The 20,928-nt window shown below is 38.2% G+C and overlaps 1 protein-coding gene across 1 annotated transcript in view; it reads right to left on the bottom strand.

The window, feature by feature from the left end:
* Nucleotides 1–20,928, bottom strand: part of ipo11 (importin 11) — a 232,764-nt gene that overhangs the window by 46,929 nt on the left and 164,907 nt on the right. The window contains exons 23-27 of the mRNA XM_079826503.1: nt 19,241–19,320; nt 16,643–16,723; nt 2,768–2,863; nt 2,541–2,654; nt 475–596 (exon numbers count right to left, since the gene is read on the bottom strand). Of these exons, the coding sequence (XP_079682629.1) occupies nt 475–596; nt 2,541–2,654; nt 2,768–2,863; nt 16,643–16,723; nt 19,241–19,320 (493 nt within the window). The remainder of the gene's footprint in view (nt 1–474; nt 597–2,540; nt 2,655–2,767; nt 2,864–16,642; nt 16,724–19,240; nt 19,321–20,928) is intronic.

Here is a 20,928-nt window from a genome sequence, read left to right as displayed (position 1 = left end):
AAATGGGTGCTGGTAAGTAAACATGGGTGGCCATTTGTTTGGTTCGATTCCATTTCTTGGTCTATTACATCAGCAGTAAAAAAATATTGAACTGTGAGGCATGGAAACGTAAATTACTTGTAATATTACAGGCAAAATGACCGACTCCCCTTTACAACACCTGACATCTCAATGAGATGCAAATGGCACCTTGAAACACAATAGCTATAATTTACACAATGTGACAAGTCATGATAATGGGACTATCACTGGCTCCCGAACTGCTGACGTAGCTAATACCAACAAGCCATTTCTCCCGACAATTCACCGTTATGAAGAGATTTTTCATTCGTTTGGCATCTGAGGTGAATGTCAAATGATTTGTATAAATGCTATCACTTGTACAGCTTGCTGATGACATCTACTTTATCAGCTTCAGACATTTGCATGCAAATGTGATAGGGTTATCCCTGCAGTGTTTATAAGATGACGAACCTGTTGTCAGACGGTAAAAGAGACAGGAGCGCCAGGGCAGAGAGCTTTCTCCTCTCAGGCTGGGTGATGTTGTCCATGCGATCCACCCACATCTCAATCATACTCCCCAAGAGCTGGTCTGCCTGGGAAGCAGAGATCACCATGATAAACAATCTCATTCACATAATTCTCATTTATAATTTAGCTGTGCACAGGTAAGCGAGGCACACTGGGAACAAGATTAATACACCCTTCATAAGATAAGAGGAAAACATAAGGGTACAGTCGAGCCACCTGTCAGGCCGAATATATAAAATCCTCCGTCTTTGAAGTTGTTTGGCTGATACTGTAAATAATGAAGGGGTCTCTGCGGGAAAGATATTTCTGGGATTGAGGAAATTAAGGAGAATCCTGATATATGCTGAGACTACAATAGTGCAAATGAGTTCAATTATTCAGCGCAGAGATATGGCCCAGAGTTGAAAGGGAATGATTCTGTGTGGGTGGCTCAGCAAAGCATTTGGGTCCACTGGGACCAAATTACAGTAAGATCAGCTCCCACAAACACAACTAAAGATACGCTGCACAGAGTAAGAAAACTAGGCCAAGCTTGAGAATTGTGTTTATTGGTTGATTTTTTTGCTTCAGTCTATTTGACCTTGACTAAGAAGTGCAAAGGAAGTAATGGGGACTCCCATCTGAGGCATGTGAGCTTGAGTTCTTTGATTTAGAATCATAACATTGATTAGTTAAGCAATGGTATTGAATTTCTGGTTGATATAGACAAATATCTTTTATATCAACTATTAAAGTGGATATTCCGCTGTTGCTATTCACAATATTGCACGTCTGCTAACTTCTACTAATGTAATCTTATTGTAAGTGATCCACTAAATATTCATTTAAGCAAATGTATATATATTGACATACACCGATCAGGCATAACACTGTTATGGTGTTATTCAGGTGAATAACAATGATTATCTCTTCATCACGGCACCTGTTAGTGGATGGGATATATTAGGCAGCAAGAGAACATTTTGTCCTCAAAGTTGATGTGTTAGATTTGAGCCAGTTTGACAAGGGTCTAATTGTGATGGCTAGACGACTGAGTCAGAGCATCTCCAAAACGGCAGCTCTTGTGGGGTGTTCCCAGTCTGCAGTGGTCAGTATCTATCAAAAGTGATCCAAAGAAAGAACAGTGGTGAACCAGTGACAGGGTCATGGGCTGCCAAGGCTCATTGATGCACATGGGGAGCAAAGGCTGGCCGTTGTGGTCCGATCAAACAGACGAGGTACTGTAGCTCAAATTGCTCAAGAAGTTAATGCTGGTTCTAATAGAAAGGTGTCACAATACACAGTGCATCGCAGCTTGTTGCGTGTGGGGCTGCAGAGCCGCAGGCCAGTCAGGGTGCCCATGCTGACCCCTGTCCACCGCCGATAGCACCAATGACGGAGCAATGGAAGAAGGTGGCCTGGTCTGATGAATCACATTTTCTTTTACATCACATGGATGGCCAGGTGCGTCGTGTACCTGGGGAACACATAGGACCAGGATGCACTATGGGAAGAAGGCAAGCTGGCGGATGCAGTGTAATGCTTTGGGCAATGTTCTGCTGGGAAACCTTTGGTCCTGCCATCCATGTGGATGTTACTTTGACACATACCTTCTACCCAAGCATTGTTGCAGACCATGTACACCCTTTCATGGAAACGGGTTTGAGGTGACAACCAGCGCTGTGGGACGCGCTGAACAAACAAGTCCGATCCATTGAGGTCCCACCTCGCAACTTACATGACTTAAAGGATCTGCTGCTAACATCTTGGTGCCAGATACCACAGCACACCTTCAGGGGTCTAATGGAGTCCATGCCTCGATGGGTCAGGCAGCAAAAGGGGGACCAACACAATATTAGGTCATAATGTTATGCCTGATCGGTGTATTTAAATAATATTAATAATAAACACGAAATGTATACATCTCAATGACATACCTAGCTAAGTGAACAGGTGTTTTGCATCAGAACTATCCATTTTAAAATTCACTACTCTATCAGGCAAGCTGGTGGCCTGACAGTCATCCTCACCTCCTGGTTGAATTCCACAGCCATCTGAGTGAGTAGTGATGTGAAAAAGCCTGAATTCTGTAGTAGAATCCGACCCATCACCCCGAGGTATGTAGACATAACCACAGGATACCTCTGCAGTCAAACACACAAGTATGTGCAAACATTGAAGACTGAAAACAGTAGTTTAGCTGAAATTAGGTTAGTGCAATATGAATACTGCAAGGCTGTACTGTGTTCAAACTTACTTCGCCTTCAACAATCCCCTGCAACACAGCTGGCAGAAGAGGTTGAAACATATGGGAGCCCAACAGAGGACTTACTTTGATGGCAATTTCAACAACCTGCAAAAGGCAAAGGGAAAGAGAAGAAATTGATAATTTCAGAAAATATACCAAAAAAAATGGGCATGAGTAGAAATGTAAAGTTGAATAGCCTAAAATCTCCAAGTGCTCAAGAAGTTACACTACAGATGGAAATCAAATAGTTTAAACATTTGAGGATTGCAGTTGATCAAACTAATTTTAAAGCTGTGGAAATCAGGTTAATGGGACTAGAGAGAGGAGTTGGAAGAGATGATAAATAGTGGCTGAATCATAGTAAAAGCCTGAGGGATCTTCGAAGCAGGAAGCTGGTGGTGAGTGATTAGAATGCTCATCTTTAATCTCTCGGTTAGATGTTCCACTGTTTATCTATGGTGTGAAATCATAACACTTTGTATTTTTCTTCAAAAACATAAAAAAAAAAACATGTATTCCACTTGGCTCGGGTGAAGTTTTATATAAATTTAAAACTTATTTATTTATTCAATTTAATATTATATGATACATAAATATATGACATAAACAAACAGCAGCCTACATTTTAATTGGTATTTTAATGTCTACAGCAATTAAGAACAATTGTGTGCATACTACGGCTGGTCCGGAATACAATTTTTTGAGCTTCAAAGCTTCGGTAGTAATCAACACCGAATTTTCGAAGCTTCAGAGGGAGGAAGGGAGGGAGCCAAACATATTCTTCTCTCAAATAAAGGCAGGAATCTCGAGAAGCCCAGGGCTTATATGCTCCGAGAACGGACACTGCACTAGTGATACAAAACACACAGGTCAGTTACGTCCTAGTAACAAGCTCATATATTTCACATTAGATTAATTTAGATTGATAATAACGGGTAATATTAGGCTTGCTGCTATAGTCGATAGTCACTCGCCCACCGCCGCACTGGCCCCACCGTCGTTTTGATATTTTATAGTGGTAAACATTTTTGTACAGTTAGAGAACAGATTAACTACAATTAAAAACTGAACATGCAGCGTGAGTCGCAGCACACACCATCAGCAGGAGTCCGATTTCATTCATCACGAGAGTGAGGAGCAGAATGACAAGATGATCGAGGAAGATTTGGTTTCAAAGCGAAATGTAAAAGCGCCTATTTAAGGGAGTTTGTCATTGTACTGTTGTGTTGTTGTGTTTTTCATTAAGAATAATAGGCTAATGAACCCACCATTCAAGCAACCCGCCCCCGGATTGGCAAACCGAAAGTAAAATGCGCACGGCTGCACTGTCATTCGTTCACGGCTGCACAGTGCCCAAGCACTGTAATGTGATGGTGAGGAAACATTTTAATCACCATCACACCCCTAATGGGTAAAAGGCTAATACATTTAGATTCTATTATTCTATTGTCCACAATGTCAAACGAATGCAGCTTAACCCAAAATGCAAGATCAGGTATATAAGCTCATGCAGTTGTGCGCTCTAGACAGGGAACACTTAGGCTAGGAAGAAGCAAATATGTTTAAGTATAACGAGGTTGGGTTCCTATTCAACTGTCCATCCTATTAAAAATGGCTAGGCTATAAGATAAAGTAAAAAAAAAAAAATTTTTTTTTATATCTACATACATATAACCTACATATGTTTTTATAAGTAAATTAGTGCAATTAGTGCAAATTTTGTGAACATTTTTGAGTGATTTGATTCATTCACGTGGAAATCAATGTAATTAATTTAGATCCCAAAACAAATTTTATTTGCAGTACTGCGGTCTTAGGAATCCCAAACATAAAAAAGAGAAGTCGAATCTTAACAGAACATCAGGGTCATATGTCTTGTTCAAGGGCACCATGGTGGTGGTTCAAGTCTTGCTTCTTGCGGGAATAAAACCACAGGGACTCTTTAATATTAATATTTCTGAACACCATCATGCTCATGAATCGAGAAGAAGGCCTGGAACAAGCCTACTGGCATGGCCTTTAGGAAACGTAATGGCCAAATAAAAAGCACATTAAATTACTATGACATTCACAATCCTGATTAATATTACATCACCAGCAAAAATCAGATCGAAGCCCCGCTGCACACTTCTGACCTTGAGGACAACCAACTAATTTTCAATGATCTCAAATTGCTTAGTCGTTCTGAAGGAGAGGAAGAGAAGCTTGTAATTGTGTGAATTCTGTACTCAGACTAAGTATTGGCTTGAAAGGGGATCTAGGCAGCCCAAGGCCATTACCCTCCTATTCCACCCTCACTTTGACAGGATGCAGGATGAACCACCCCCTCAAGGTGCGCTACTGTTTTCATTTTTCTTCTTCAACCTACTGGTGCACAAACAGCCTGGCACATTGGGGCAGAACGTTACTTAACTGACTACAGAGGGTAATCTACAAACAACATGTATAAACGAATGTGGCTGATGTGTCTGGATTACAGCCATGATGGAGCAGAAAGCTTGAGCTGGCAAAGCCTTTCCACACTGCTGTGGGAATTACGCCAATTTCGAGGTCTAATTACATTTAGACATCTTGACGTCGTAAAGGGGGGATGAATTAAGAAATCAACTTTCCCTTGAGCCTTTGATATATAAAAGTTCATCGTGATATAAGAATATACTGTACGTTTCAGAGCTGAAAACTTCCTTGTTAGTCAAAGAAAAGCTTTTATAGACACCAGGCCCAGAAAACGAGAGATCTCAGAATATGTTGACGACCACTGACGTAGTAGGACGCATGAAGCACCGCCTCAAGCCCGTCCACCGACTCGCAGAGCTAAACGGGTCGCGCTACGAGCAATAAACATGACGGTTCCAGCTCACGTGAGTAAGACATTGCGCGTTTGTTCGCTTCATTTCACCACTGAATCGATTGTAAACAAGATACAGGTCAAGATATTGAGATTAAAACACAATGCTGTGCCTTCTATATTGGATCCGACAGGAACGGTTTTATATGTGTTAGTATTGCATTGTTACGGATCGTTTGAAATCTATTGATTACATACCTTAGCACGCGCACACAAGCTGGAGAATCCTCTATTTGAAGTATTATTGCTTCATTCGTGATCATACTCAGACTTGTAACGTTATGGGCCAGGGCTCGGACTTGACTTTTTTAAAAGCCCAACGTCCCCGGGGCTATGTGTTTTTCAGCCTGCCGACGGGCTATCTTAAATAGTGAAATAACATTCCTTTCTTGCGCGCGCTCACGTGTATGTGTGTGTCACTGATCGGGCGACAACATTCCAATCAATCGCGATTCGCGGGTGGATGAGAGATTAATCTTTGTGTTTGTTTGATAAAGGCATTTTGCGAGTCCTGTGAGCGTTTCCCCAGACATGTACTGTCCCACATGTACTGAGGGGAGCTGAAGCTCATTAAATATGCAAATCTTATCCAATCCTAGCCGTGGGCGTTTACTTCCAAGTCTTCAGTGCGGCACGCCCATCAAAACCGACCATTTCTTCAGAGAGCCTCAAAACCAAGGCAGAAAATAGCCTATTACTTATTCATTATGATGTTTTTGAATGTAAAAACCACGCAAACGTCATAAGTTGACCTCAGACAACAGTATAAACATTTTTTAAAAGCCAGTTCATGACACCTTTAACTATTTCATGCCGAGATCATAAGAAAAAGGCTTGATCAGGGTTCCATACATGTTTAATTCTATTGATCACAATTGACTGTTCGCAAAGACCCGCCCCCTTTAGTTACTGTCCTACAAACCATAGCGCTCTCACGCCACACACCATGTTCTCGCTCAGTGTAAAACAAACTGCAGAGCAAAGAGGACTCTGAAAACTGACAGACAGGACAGGTTACTTTTAATATGAAACAAAAATCTTAATAAAATATTTAATCTTTAAAAAAAAAGAAGAACAATATATAAACAATAAATACCGTTTGTGGCTCTTTAATGTGTGATGACAGATCGCTGTAGCACCTCAGTTAAAGCTGCTTGTGAACCGATCATCTCTTCCTTCAAGTCAATTTATAGTTTCAAATAAACAAGAATGAACTTCAGAAAGAATGTTGTTTCAACCGCAAAAAAAGACGTCAGTACACACCGTTTTTCAAGTTTAAGTCCACCGACGTTAACCTACGAACTGTCCTGACTGCTTTGTCAGACAAAATGGCAGATTCTGCGGATTATGTTGGTCAGATCGCCTGTCAATCAAACTCCCAGCGAAGGGTGAATTGGAGCATAAATTTAGCGTAAACATAAAGTTAGTTTTTAGTAATAGTAGCAGTAAATTCCTTTATGCCATGTCAGCACCATTTTTTTCAAGGTTAAAACAAGGTGGAATAAATAACATAGTATAAATAAACAAGTGTGTGTGTGTATATATATATATATATATATATATATATATATATATATATATATATATATATATATATATATATATATATATATATATATATATATATATATATGTGCATTTTACAGTTGATTGATAACGAATATAATGCAGGGCAGCTGTGATGGAGCCTATAGAATGCAGTTAGAATTGGCCTAAAATTCAAGATATGGGGGCAAAAATGCCTGTTTGAGTTGTCGTCTCATATTTACCTAATAAGATAAAGTTAAAGTCGGCATGAAACGGAAGTTGAGATCGTCTTTTTCTCCTTATTGTGACGTATATCCGAGTGAAACGGCTTCTGAAATGAGAAAAAATGTAGGGCGAGGCTTGATTTCGTCCTTCGGGAATTGATTGGATCGTTGGAAGTGGGGCGTTGCTAACAAAATGGAGGCAGATTTGAAGTTTGCATTCAGTTGTGGAAAAAAAAAAATCGATCTATCTTTTAAATAAATGTATTTTCTCTCTAAATCTTTTCTACATAATGTTACTGAGCATATTTCCTCACTTTTCGCTGGTTTATGCTACAGATTTTACTTATTTTAAGCCTTTTATGGCTTTATTTCTGTAAAGCTTTTTTCTCAGCTCTCCCTTATAAGGGGGCGCGCCGTAAGCGCGTTCACACACGCTGCATTCCTCAGTGCGAGTCGTCACGATAAGCTGTTCGTCCGACTATATTGAGTAATTTTTACTTTAAAAAAAAAGCTTTTATTTCTCATATATTTCTCTCTTTTTGCCTCAAGTCCTTCTTGAAGAAGGTACTGTGTATACCGAGAAAAATGCGCCTAACCACGATCAGTGACAGGTTTCTGAGAGGAGGTGCAGAAACGAGGCGGGGCGATAACCCCGCCCTCGCGCCATAGCACATGACCGGGAGAGAAGTGAGGTCGTTTCGATGGGGGAGGGAAAGTTAACATATTTGATTAAAGATTGTAAGGGTAAATGAATTTTTAAAAAATAATGAAGTGCACAGATAAATCAGTTATAGTAAACACTACAATATTAATATAAAAATACGAATTGTAAAATTTGATTTCATGCCGCCTTTAAGCAATATCACACGAGTAAAGGATCGCATTTGCATGATCCCCCATGCAAATGCGATACTGATCTTACACAACAGTTTAATAAATAAGAAGTATTGTATTGTTAGTATTGTGTTATTTTAGTCACAATATAGTCTGTTTTGATTAATTTTGCCAACAAAAATATGAAGACAAAGCAGAACTGTTTGTCCCAGAGAAACACACAGAGGTTTCTGAATCCGCACTTTGAACGAATCGGGTGAAGCAATGACTCAATGAACCATTCGTTAAGAAAATCATTTATTTCACTCTTGAATGAATCAGCTGTTTGAACGAATCGAATTAATGACTGAATGAATGACTCAATGGGCCCTATTTTAAGGGTCTAAAGCGCACGGCGCAAGTGCACTTAGGGCGTGTCCGAATTCACTTTTCCTAGTTTAACGATGGGAAAAATCCAATCAGAGTGTCATCTCCCATTCCCTTTAAAAGCCAGTTGCGCTTGCACCATGGTGGATTCGCTATTTACATGGCGGAATACAGACACCCTTAACCTGACGAGTCAGTTTAAATACATGTGTGTATTGGCACAATTGGTCAAATAATAAGCCAATTTCATTCGTCATTACTGCAAAAAGGTAGGCTAATTCTGCTACATGCAATGACTATCCATTATGACATGTAGGCATTTTTATTTTTATGTACACAATAATAATCTTTTACATTTTAATCCTTACATTTTTCATATTTAAAAGTGTTTGTGTGCTGCTGCGCATCCCTGTGTGTATAATAAGCAAAGTGGTACGTGCGTTGTGGACCCGTCTATAGGAGCATATTACTTACGCACACTTTAAATAACTAAAAATATTGCACCATTGACTTTAGACCAGGTTTTTGTTGGTCAATGGCGCAGTCGCTTTCAGTTGCCTCAAAATAGCAATGCGCCAACAATGTGCCTGAACACACCTCGTTTTCAGACCCTCATGCCCAAGGGCACAAAAATGGGTGCAAATGCACTTGCTATTAAACAACATGGCACAGGAAAGTCGGGCTGGAACTAGCAAAACACACTTGCCGTTGCATTGCGCCGGGTGTATGACGGGGTCCAATGACTTACCCATTAAGACATTTACCGCCACCAACTGGCAGTTTTAGTTTCTTATTTAGAGTATATTTTAATAAAAAAAAATATATCCATATATATATATATATATATATATATATATATATATATATATATATATATATATATATATATATATATATATATATATATATATATATATATATATATATATATATATATATAAAAAAAAGTAAAAAAAAAAGTGTCATCATTTACTCAACCTTTTGGTCCAAAAGTTTATGTATAATAAATTATATGTTGAATCAAATAAAAAAAATGTTCTATGTTTTACACAATAATGACCTTAAATTATCTTTTGGTAGTAATTTCTCAGGCAAATTTGATGTGCGATTAATTAGATTAATTAATCGCCACATGTAATTAATTATGCCAGTCAAAAGAGAGAAAGATGGCAAATGTACAATCTTTCACTCAGCAGCTGTACTTTTAAATGTTTTTATTTAATGCCCAGGTAATACCACATTATATGGTGTTATAAATGTACATTACGTTTTTTAAAGAAGATGCTTAAAAAAAATCTATTCTGTAATATTAACACTGCTCTGAAAATCGAATAAAAAAATCGAATAAAAAATTATATTACACTTTTGGACTTTAAATTTGATGGGAAAATGCAGGAAGATCACAGTTTGGTTTGCAATAGATTTTAACTCGCTTCTAATTACAACATTTAGTAAAATTCTGTAAACCTCTGCACACAATAACTTTTGAGATTATGCTAACGTTAAAACAAAGTGAATCTAGCGTGTCGTGTTCTAAACAGACGTTATAAGCAACTCAAAGTCATAGCAAAGGAAAATATTAAGTGTGTGGGGACCGGCATTTCCTGCGAACCGAGTTGCTCTAAAAAACACTATGATCATGCGCCACAAATGCTCTGAGTGCAACACTGACACAGTTTTTTCAAAAAGCAACAAGCGAAAATAAAATCTAAATCTTCACTGAAACTTGACCCTTGAAACATGGATTTAAGACATTTTAATGCAAAATAAGGAACTTTTTACATTAACAAATTTAAGAAATTTTAGATTTTAAGTATCCACGGACACCCTGTAAAAATGAAAAAAGACGGATGAGTCAAAATGATTACTAACCAACTTCATGCTACAACTGTTGACAGAGCTCAAACTCTCAACATTCCTTTACCCTTTACATTCTAATAGAAATACACTAACCACATCAGTTCTGCTAAAAGCAGCTGTAAGAATGTTCCTCAAAGGAAGGATCTGGGCACTGACAGTACATGAGCTGGTGGGTCAGTATGTGTGTGAGCATCCAAGGACACCCCTACGGGCTCCCACTTGTACTTGGCTTCAGTTGCACAATTTGCTCTTCAAATCAATCACAAACTACCACATGTTTCCCTACGGACATCCTGGCCAGGGCGGATAGGAGGCCAAAAACATTTTGCTAACCTCACTGAAATCATTCAAACTAGCCTGACATGCAGCCCTAGTTTCATTCAAGTTTCCTTAAAAGGGCAATTTAGTGGCATTTACTCGTTGTCGTTTTAAACCTTATGCGCTATTACACGTCTTCTGAATTTACACTACCGTTCAGTTTTATTTACAGAAAATAATCCTTTTGATCAATTTATTGAATAAACAGTATACTGTTACAAATGACTTGATTTCTACTGTGGAAATCAACTTCCACATTTTTATGGTGCTTTTGTGTAAGCTCGGAAGCTTTAGTTCTCATTATAATTTATATAATTATATAAATTATATAAATTATCATTATTATTATTATATAATTGCAATTAAACTGAAAAGTTCAGAACAGATTTTGACCTTTTCTTTTTCCACACACAGAAAAATCTGTAACATGAGGGTGAATAAATGATGAAAGACTTTTAATTTTTAGCTGAACTATCCTCTCCAGCCTGACAAATCCTATCCACACGGTGAGCAACATCTCTGTTTGATTTTTGAGTACTCTTTACAAAAGTGCCTTAAAATTAGTTCCTCTTGACTCCTGTCATGAAAGGACATGAACCGTATAGTCCTTGAATCGTGTACACCATAAGAGAGTTAAATGCCTGTCATCTCTCATTGTCCTTTAGCCTTTGACTTAACTGACACCTCTCTAAACTAATTTTTACTGAGAAGACGGCCCCTTCTTTCTGTGTTAATTAAAAACGTCAATAAAGTGAAAGTAGCGCCTCCAGATACTGCTAATATAAATGAACAGTTAATTAGGGAGTTACAAAGCCCTTGTCCATCGTCCCGATGATGTACGTACCAAACATGCTACCTGTGGTGTAAGGCGGCAGGGATTCCTCTGTGAGGTTAATCGAATGGCTTCCCACACGTCTGAGACTTTCACTGCCTACACAGATGCTTTAATGCATTCAGAACAGTTCCCATGTAGAGAAGCAAACGGAGGGGTGCAAGTATAAACTCATTAAATGTTAACAGATCAACCATTAAAAGAACATCTCTCTCAAAAAAAAGAGAGAGATATTGAGCAGAATGTTCATGCTGCTCTTTTCCATACAGCAAAACTTGATGGTAATTTATATTTTCAAGATTCAAAAAGAATTTACACTACCGTTCAGTTTTATTTACAGAAAATAATCATTCTGATCAATTTATTGAATAAACATTATACTGTTACAAAAGCCCTTTAAACAATGCAGATTGTTTCAAAGCAGCTTCACAGTGTTAAACAGGAAAATAATGCAACAGAATTTTATTCAGCCGTATAGCCGTTCCGGAGAAAACGGTGATGTCATCAGTTCATTTCAATTATCATACAGTGACAATGTGGGCTTTAGATCAGTAATTTAGTTTATATAGTTAATTTAGTTTAATAATTAGATTTATTTGGATATTTAGTTGAAAAATTTAGTGTCCCCAACTGAGCAAGCCAAGCCAGAGGCGACAGTGGCAAGGAAACCAAAACCCCATCAGGTGACCTAATGGAGAAAAATAAACCTTGGGGGAAACCAGGCTCAGTCGGGGTGCCAGTTCTCCTTTGGCCAATTAAAGGGATAGTTCACCCAAAAATGAAAATTCTGTCATCATTTACTCACCCTCACGTTGTTCCAAAATAATTCACGTAATTCCAAGTTTCTTTGTTCTGCTGAACACAAAATAAGATATTTTGAAGAATGTTTGTAACCAAGCAGAGAGAGCAACTATTGACTACCATAGTAAGGAAAAAAATACTATGGTAGTCAATAGTTGCTCTATCTGCTTTGTTACAAACATTCCTCAAAATATCTTCTATTGTGTTCAGCAGAACAAAGAAACTCATACAGGTTTGGAACAACATGAGGGTGAGTAAATGATAACAGAATTTTCATTTTTGGGTGAACTATCCCTTTAACAAACAGCGTATGATTATTATTCTGGCAACTTTACAGGTCAGAGGTCATAATAGATCAGAATATTCGAAAGATCGGAGGCAGCACGCCGGAGACGGGTTTATTGAGGATGATGTGTCGATTAAATAAATATTAAATAGGAATAATCGAAATATCAGAGTCATCACGCCGGAGACAGGTTTTTATTGAGGTTGACATATCGATTTAACAATTATTAAATAGGAATATTTGAACAATCGGAGTCATCACGCCGGAGACGGGTTTATTGAGGATGCCGTATTGATTAAACAATTATTAAATTGCAATATTCAAAAGATCGGAGCCGTCAGGCCGGAGACGGGTTTATTGAGGTTGACATATCGATTTAACAATTATTAAAGCTACACTGTGTAACTTTTTTAGTTTATTCTTAGCTAAAAACACTTAGTTCTTTCAAAAATATATGTGCTCATTAATGTATATTTACTTCTTTCAAGTAATAAAGTATTCTCATAAGTTTATAATATGGCATTGAAAATACATAAGGTAATGGGATCTAACGGTGGTCGCCATGTTGCCCCTCCATCTTGAAAGTACATTAGCCAAAGAGGGACATACCCGTAAATTCAAGCTTCGCCTTTCGCGTTTTAACCGGTTTTAACACTGCGCGTCAACTTGTTCAGACTTGTCTGGTGCATGCGCAGAGAGTTTTCATCTCAGCAGCTCCAGTAACAGAGTTATACGGAGTTTTCCTGGCTTGTTTATTCCTCAAAAGTCTGTTTTTCCTTGTGTGTTATTTCTGTGCGTTAATAACTCCGTAAGTAATAATAGTTATTGTCATTGTAGATGTGTTTCAGAGTGTGTCATCGCGTAATTCAGTTGATGTCACCTCAGAAGTATTTTTGTGTCAACATAGAATAGCGTAATGCTCACCTATGTGAATAATCATTCAGTTATTTTGTTATCAACAATGTTTATTCGTTTATAGAAAATATTTGTTTGTAATGTATGTTGATGGAAATATGTATCAGGTCTGATCGGCTTGTTATACAGAGCGCACGGCAGTGCTAACGCACACACTTTTGTAACCGGACACCACTTGTTAGCAGCAGCAGCGGCAGCTCCGCTCCTTTTAATGCAGCTGCATTTAGGTACAATATATATATGGTACTATATATGGTACAATAAGCTCTGGTTTACGGTTACATTATAAAAATGTAACTTATAAGTATAGTTATACAGTTCTTAACTGTGCATCTTCTGTCATGTCATTATCATGTATATTTACCATCCTTATTTGGTCTCTCACAGAAACCACATTTATGTACATATCCACGCAAACCTGTTTATGCCTTGCAATTGGATGACTGAATAAACATTACTATCCTCAAAGTTCACTCTGGATTAGCTGCAGTTCTTTCTAGCCGAATAATTAGGCAAGTTGAGTTCCAACCATCCCACTGCGCACAGAATATCCCACAGGCACCGTGTCGAATGTGGACGAGGTCGAACTGGAAGCCATATTAATCTTGGACTTAATCGGCCACCGTAGGAGTTGAAACGAAATCGGAATTGAGAAGAACAGAAACTAAACTTCACTGGATGGTCATATACCTTTTCACCACTAGATGGGGGAAAATATCACACAGTGTAGCTTTAAATTGAAATATTCAAACAATCGGAATATTGTTGTAATATTCGTTACAAGTCCGAGTCTGATCACGAATGAACCAATACCACCTTCTCCAGCCTGTGACCACGTGCTAAGATATGTAATCAACAGTGTTGGGCACGTTACTTTAAAAAAGTAATTAGTTATAGTTACTAGTTACTTCTTACAAATAGTAACTGAGTTAGTAACTGAGTTACATCATTATAAAAGTAACTAATTACCAGGGAAAGTAATTACTGTGTTGCTTTCCCCCCCCCCCCAAATGTTCAAATATGTCAAATAACTTGGATGCCCCCAATATTAGATATGTTAAATGAATGAATTGGACACTAAATAGAATAAATTATTATTATAAAACATTTTGTAATGTAATGTTGCTGTGGGACAATGTAAGAGACACCTATCAAATTCAATGCATTATTGTAAATATTATCAGTAGGCCTACTAGAGTGTTAATATTGTGTAAATATTATCAGTACTATACTTTCCTTTGGTAGTGGAGCTCACGTTATCACCTGGGTTTTTAGCCACTAATTTTGTGGCATATGATGATGTGAGGCGCTTCAGAATCACTTGCCACCAGCGTGGAGAGACTCTTTCTTCCTGGGCATAAGTTGCATGTTACATAAATATTCTTACCTTTCACCTCAACGAGGGAAAAGTAGCGCTTATACTTCCAGTTTGCGAAAGCTACCTTTGAAGTCGTTGGACCATCGCTGAATGTGCATATGCGTGTGCGTCATTGGTGTGTGTGTGTGTGCGTGTGTGTGTGTGTGAACCATAGACCGTGAAAAAAATAGGTGTGAACTCAACCTATCAACTTCAACCTTGTCTCCCACTCACCAATCATCATCAGTTATGTGCACCACCGCACCCACCCCCAACACGCATGGCTGGTGCGCGCGCACGCGCACACACACACACACACACACGTTGCAGGTCCGACTGACAGAGAGCCTGTTCGGATGAAAAGCTCTAAATCACTTTCGGAGTATGGAAAAGAGGAGCTTGGACATCTGCCCAAAATCTCATTTTGAGTTTCACGGTGGAAAGAATATGACATGGGGGGGAAAGTAAGAGATGCTAAATTATTCATCAGACATGTTGGGGACAAAAGGACCACCATAATTGGTTCTGAAACTATAATATACAGGGATTCAGTAACAATCAATGCAAACAATTTGAGAACGCTGTGGATTTCCCCCCAGCATACCATACTTGTTATTTTCAACAAACATCTTGTACGCGCAGATTCCCACCATCAAAAGGCACAAAACGAGGCTTTCTATCAAACTGTCAAAAATATACATGCATGTCTCAGATAACCTTGGGCTCGTTTTTTCCAATTAAAGTTGCTTTCACTCTAGTGGAAAGATGCTCCCTTTTGGCACAATGTAAGATGCGGAGCGCGTAGACACGTGCGCACACACCTGCGCTTTATGCTACTTAGGATTTAGAGAGAAAAATTATTCAAGTTAATTAGAAAAGTTTCACAGTATACCCTGAAGAGTTAACAGAACAACGATGCAGTCACAATACAACACTAACATAAAAACAAATATCCAAATCCTCTGGTAAGGTCGCTTTTCCTAGCACTCCAGCTCTTCCTGTGGGGCGCGGAGCACTTTTTATGCTCCAAATTGGCTTGGGGTCTCCGATGAGCATCTGCTAACCTATGAAGGAGCAGCTGGAGGCCAAAACGAAAAGCTTTATCTGTAATGGCAGCATCCTGGCAGCCGCTCTGCAGCGATCTGTCCCTCCGCCTCCAGAGAGGACCGGGACTGCACTGCGGACAAGAAGCTTGCTTTGAAGCCCACATCAGACAGGCTTCTGTCGTATGACTGACCCTGTAAGATAATTATCTGTGCTACAAGGTCCAATTGGTCACATTGCTAAATGAATTAATTAAAATGATCGAAAATAAGTTAATAAAATATCAGGGTCCTTCAAATAGCGCTTTCATCTTTTCTTCAAATAAGTAGAAATCCAATCCCAACTGTTGGTGTGGAAGCGAGAAGTGTTTGAAAAACGGAGGGCGATGTCAAAGAGCACGCCTCTTCTGTCAGATCTAAGAGCTTGAGTGGATAAGGTAAAGCAAGCAAAGTCGAGAGAAAGAAGAAAAAAAAAAAAAACAACCTTAGCTGACTGTGGTCTACTCAAAACCAAAATGACAGAGTGGAGGAACAGGTTCTCTAGTCATTACTCTGCAGCAGCACCAGGGCACTTCATTTCACAACAGAGTGTCAAGAAGACGAGCACAAAAGAGCCTTGCGGGGAAGGATGGATCAGGCTGTTTGCGAAAGAGTGTTAGGGATTGAGTCGTACCTTCAAAACCTGGACTTGCCCTTCTGTGGTGATGTCTCTCAGAAGTTCACAGAAAGATCTGCAGAGAGCTTCAGCATAGTTCTGGAGAGAGAGAGAGCGAGAGAGAGAGAGAGAGAGAGAGCGAGAGAAAATATTGACAATAAAATATTTAGTTTTATTTTATCATATCATAATTAAGTGAACAAATGATTGAACACATTTTAAATGATTTTGCTACTTTAGTTTGAGAGCCTGTTGCCATTTTTGCCATCAACTTCTATTTATTTATAACATTTTAAGAGGAAAAACTACAGATGTTTTATAATTTTACCATTATTCACTTACAAGTTTCCCAACAAAACATATTGGGCATCTCCCTGTCAATCTGTTGTGTTTATTTAATTAACAACAGGCAGTTTATTAGACAAATAACATCATCCTCCAGAGAGCAACACAATTTTTGATAGGAAAATGGCAACACACATCATAATGTATTAGCAATAGATTTAATGAATTCTGAGATGTTCTGTAATGTTAGTCTGACTTTAAAGAGGTCCTATTATGCCCTTTTACGAAGTCTAATATGCTTTCAAGCTTGATGGTTAAAAAAAACAACACTTTTATATATATTTTACATTATTACAGTACCTCTCTCCCGTCTGGCTCAAAAAAGTGCCATTTAGTTCCTGTTTCGATGAAGCCCCTAGTTCTAAAATGTGAAATGTGCTGTGATTGGTTAGCTGGTCCAGTGTGTTGTGACTGGCACCACTTAACACATGTTCGGGAAATGTCACACTCTTACCATAACCGCAAGTTTCATCTGCTCAGGTGTAAATATTAAGGATAGCGTCAATTTCAAACCAATTCAAGCCTGATTCAGACTTAAAAATGTTAACCAACAAGATCATCATCCAGAACGCATTTCATGTACGGACTTTGCAAGCACGGACTTCACAGGAAGTTTCAGAGTGGTATGTTTTTTTTTGTAGTAGTAGTAGTAGTAGTAGTACTTTATTGATCCCAGTTGGGAAATTAAAGTGCGTTAGCAGCAATACATGAAGACAGTAAAAAGTACTCACAATACACATAAAAACTTACTATACACATATAATAAATAGACAGATATAGTAACCTAATTTCTAAAATGAAGAGTTAATGGTACTTCGGCACAGGGATGAATTGTAAAGTCTCACAGCAGTAGGCATAAATGACCTCCTGTAGCGTTCTCTGTTGCACCGTGGCTGGATCAGTCGGTTGCTGAATGTACTTCTCATTCCAGCAAGCATGTCGTGGAGGGGGTGTGAGGTATTGTTTGTAATGGTCAACAGCTTGGCCATTATTCTCCTCTCTGTAACAACCCCAAACATTTCCAGATCTAATTCAATGACACAGCCTGCCTTCTTAATAAGCTTATTCAGCCTTTTGGCATCTCCAGCTTTAATCCCCGTGCCCCAGCACACTACAGCGTAAAACAGGGCACCAGCAATGACAGACTGATAGAACATGTGAAGCATCTTGCTACACACATTGCTACACACATTGAAGGACCTGAGTCTTCTCAAGACCTGAGTCTCCTCAAGAAATAGAGTCTGCTCTGGCCCTTGTAATTTTCTTATACATTTTATATACGATGTTATACACCATGTAATCATGATATTTGTCGGAAAACTATGGTAATACGAACAGTAATCAATCACAAAACCATGGTTAATTTTCCTAAGGGGCGGTGAATGGTCTTACAAAAGTGGGAGCTTACAAACGCACAGTAAACACTAGATCAAAACTAATGTTTGCTAGCAGGCGAGTGGAACCAAACAGCTTTGCCCTTTTTTAAAACTTATAATTGGAACTGTTAATAAGCAGCTACAAATAATAAGACATACAAGTTGTGATCCAAAAACAACAGATTGTCCCTACAAAGTGGGAACTGCTCCATTTCAGGAGAAGCTTTTGTGCAATGGAAAAAATCCATTGTAGTCTAAAATGAGTAATTCGTTGTAGTTCTTGGAAAGTGAATTCTGTTAAATAAAATATCGCCCTTTGGAGTTGACTTTGAGCTTTATACACTAACACTAAAAAGTGGAAAAGCATAATAGGACCCCTTTAACTTTAATAACGGTTCGTTAAAATATTTCATCCTGTTAGATATGATGAAGAAACTGCTGTAGTCCAATTTTCCAACCAAAAGAAAAAAAAAAAAATCTAAATTAACTAAATTAACATTAACATTCTCATGTAAGCAAACTTTAGCTTTTTATTTAAATCATGTTACATATCCTGTTAATTTACTCATTGTCGTGTACACAACTTTGTTAGAATTTATATTTTCTTAATACATTTCAAAAAAATGTTTGAAAGTGGTTTAGAAATGTATTCTTTTTTTTTTTACAGAGCTTAAAAGAACCTGCAAACAGTAATGATCCTGTAAAAGTCACTGATTATACACAATATTTAAAAATGAAATATGACACACACACACACACACACACACACACACACACACACTAGTCTGTTAAGATTTATGCCACATTCATCTTTGGAGAAAGTACAAATAAGGTTTCGTTCACAGTCAATTCCATCTTTGAATTTTCTCTTATTTGAAGTCTTTTTTACACCTACCTGTAGGAAATCTGTAGCAGAGAGATAAATGTAGGCATTGATGATCTGAAAGCACGTGCGCACATTCTCCGAGCTCAGTTCTGAAATGGAGAAACAAAATAAGAATGAGACCAGGGTGAAGCAATATCACAGAGTAATATCTGTGAGAGAAAAATAACAGTTGGTAGAGAACATGAACACCAGCAGTGACGGAGACAGAAGCGGTGTGTGGAAAGACAGGAAACATTTCATATAACATAACAGCAGTCTGGAGCACAGACAACTTCAAAACACTGCAACTCTGACTCATCGAGAACTCACACTCCTGGAGATAAAGACAAAACAAAAGGAGATAATGGCAGACATTAACTTAATGTATTTGAACCTTTGCACTTTAATCAATCAATCTAGGCATGCCAAAATAACATGGTCATTTCAGTGGGATTAAATAAACACACCTGGGCAAAAAAAAGGGCCAAGCCAAAAATGGCAAAATATTTAGTGGGCTTTTAATGGCCTTAACCATTTGTGACCCGTGCTGGCAAAATGAGTCGCAATAAGCAAATTTCCTATTAAAAAACCTTCAAAATGATGTATGATTTGTTTGAATCGGACAAAAAAATGAGCTACACCTGTTTGAATTCGATAGAGTCAGCAAAGTCAATTTTGAGGAAAATCGAAAAGTTAAAGTTTTCTGAAGGTTCCAAAACAAAATCACCTAGCAACCATACCTTAAACTCTCTGGTAATAACACCAAGTCAACACCAAATATCTATATGAAAAACATATATGCAACTTTTTTCCCCATGATACCACAATTGTTTGATTAACATTAGCTTAATGAAACAGATCTACTGTACCGAACAGATCAAAAATAAAGTCACACCATCAGATGTTCTTCCAGTGTCTAAAAAAAAAACTCTTCATGGAGTGAAGTATCTACCACACCGTCTGCCTCTGATGACTTGTGGTGCAACACCAGCCTCCAACCTGGTGTCTTAAGCCCTATTCGAACAGGATTAGTTTAACATTGAGAGGTAAATTATTACCAGAGATCCTCAGTGATTTTAGTCCCGTCCGAAATGTGCCATCTCATTAATCACTACAGACAATGTCAGTAAAGATTACGCCAACTTTTCCCTTCTGTAAAATGGCCCGGAAATATTACCTCAGGTAAAACTAATCCTGTGCGAATAGACACACTGTAAATATGTAGGGTGAATTCAGGGAGATTGGGACATTGGTGATTTTTCAAGTCATCTCAATGGCAAAAAGTGTCCCAACTAACCCGAAAGTCATTTCCTGTTTAAAAGTAGTTTTCTGTGGGTTTTCCAAGTATGGAGGTGCTTGAAAAAGCATTCAGTTGTGTTCTAGGTGGTGATACAAGTCTGTGGCAAATCATGCTTACCATTCAGATTAAAAAAAAGGTTGAAAGCACTTGTTAGAGGCACACAACTTATTTTAGCTTTAGGTAGTAAGTGCCTATTACCAACAGAGTCCAGACTGAATTTAATCCATTTAATTCAGTGGTTCTCAAACGTTTTATACCAAGTACCACCTCAGAAAATATTTGGCTCTCCAAGTACCACCATAATGATCAACTTTAAAATACAGTAGCGTAGTAGGCCTAACTATTCACTTACCGCTCTGCACAGTAAAAAAAAAAAACGAGGCAGTTTATTCCTAATAGGAATATTTATTGTTGTCAG

Source organism: Gobio gobio (genome assembly GCF_949357685.1).
Source record: "Gobio gobio genome assembly, chromosome: 10".
In the NCBI taxonomy this organism is placed as follows: domain Eukaryota; kingdom Metazoa; phylum Chordata; class Actinopteri; order Cypriniformes; family Gobionidae; genus Gobio; species Gobio gobio.
Note: the sequence above shows the minus strand (reverse complement) of the source record. Positions and strands in the feature narration are given on the sequence as shown.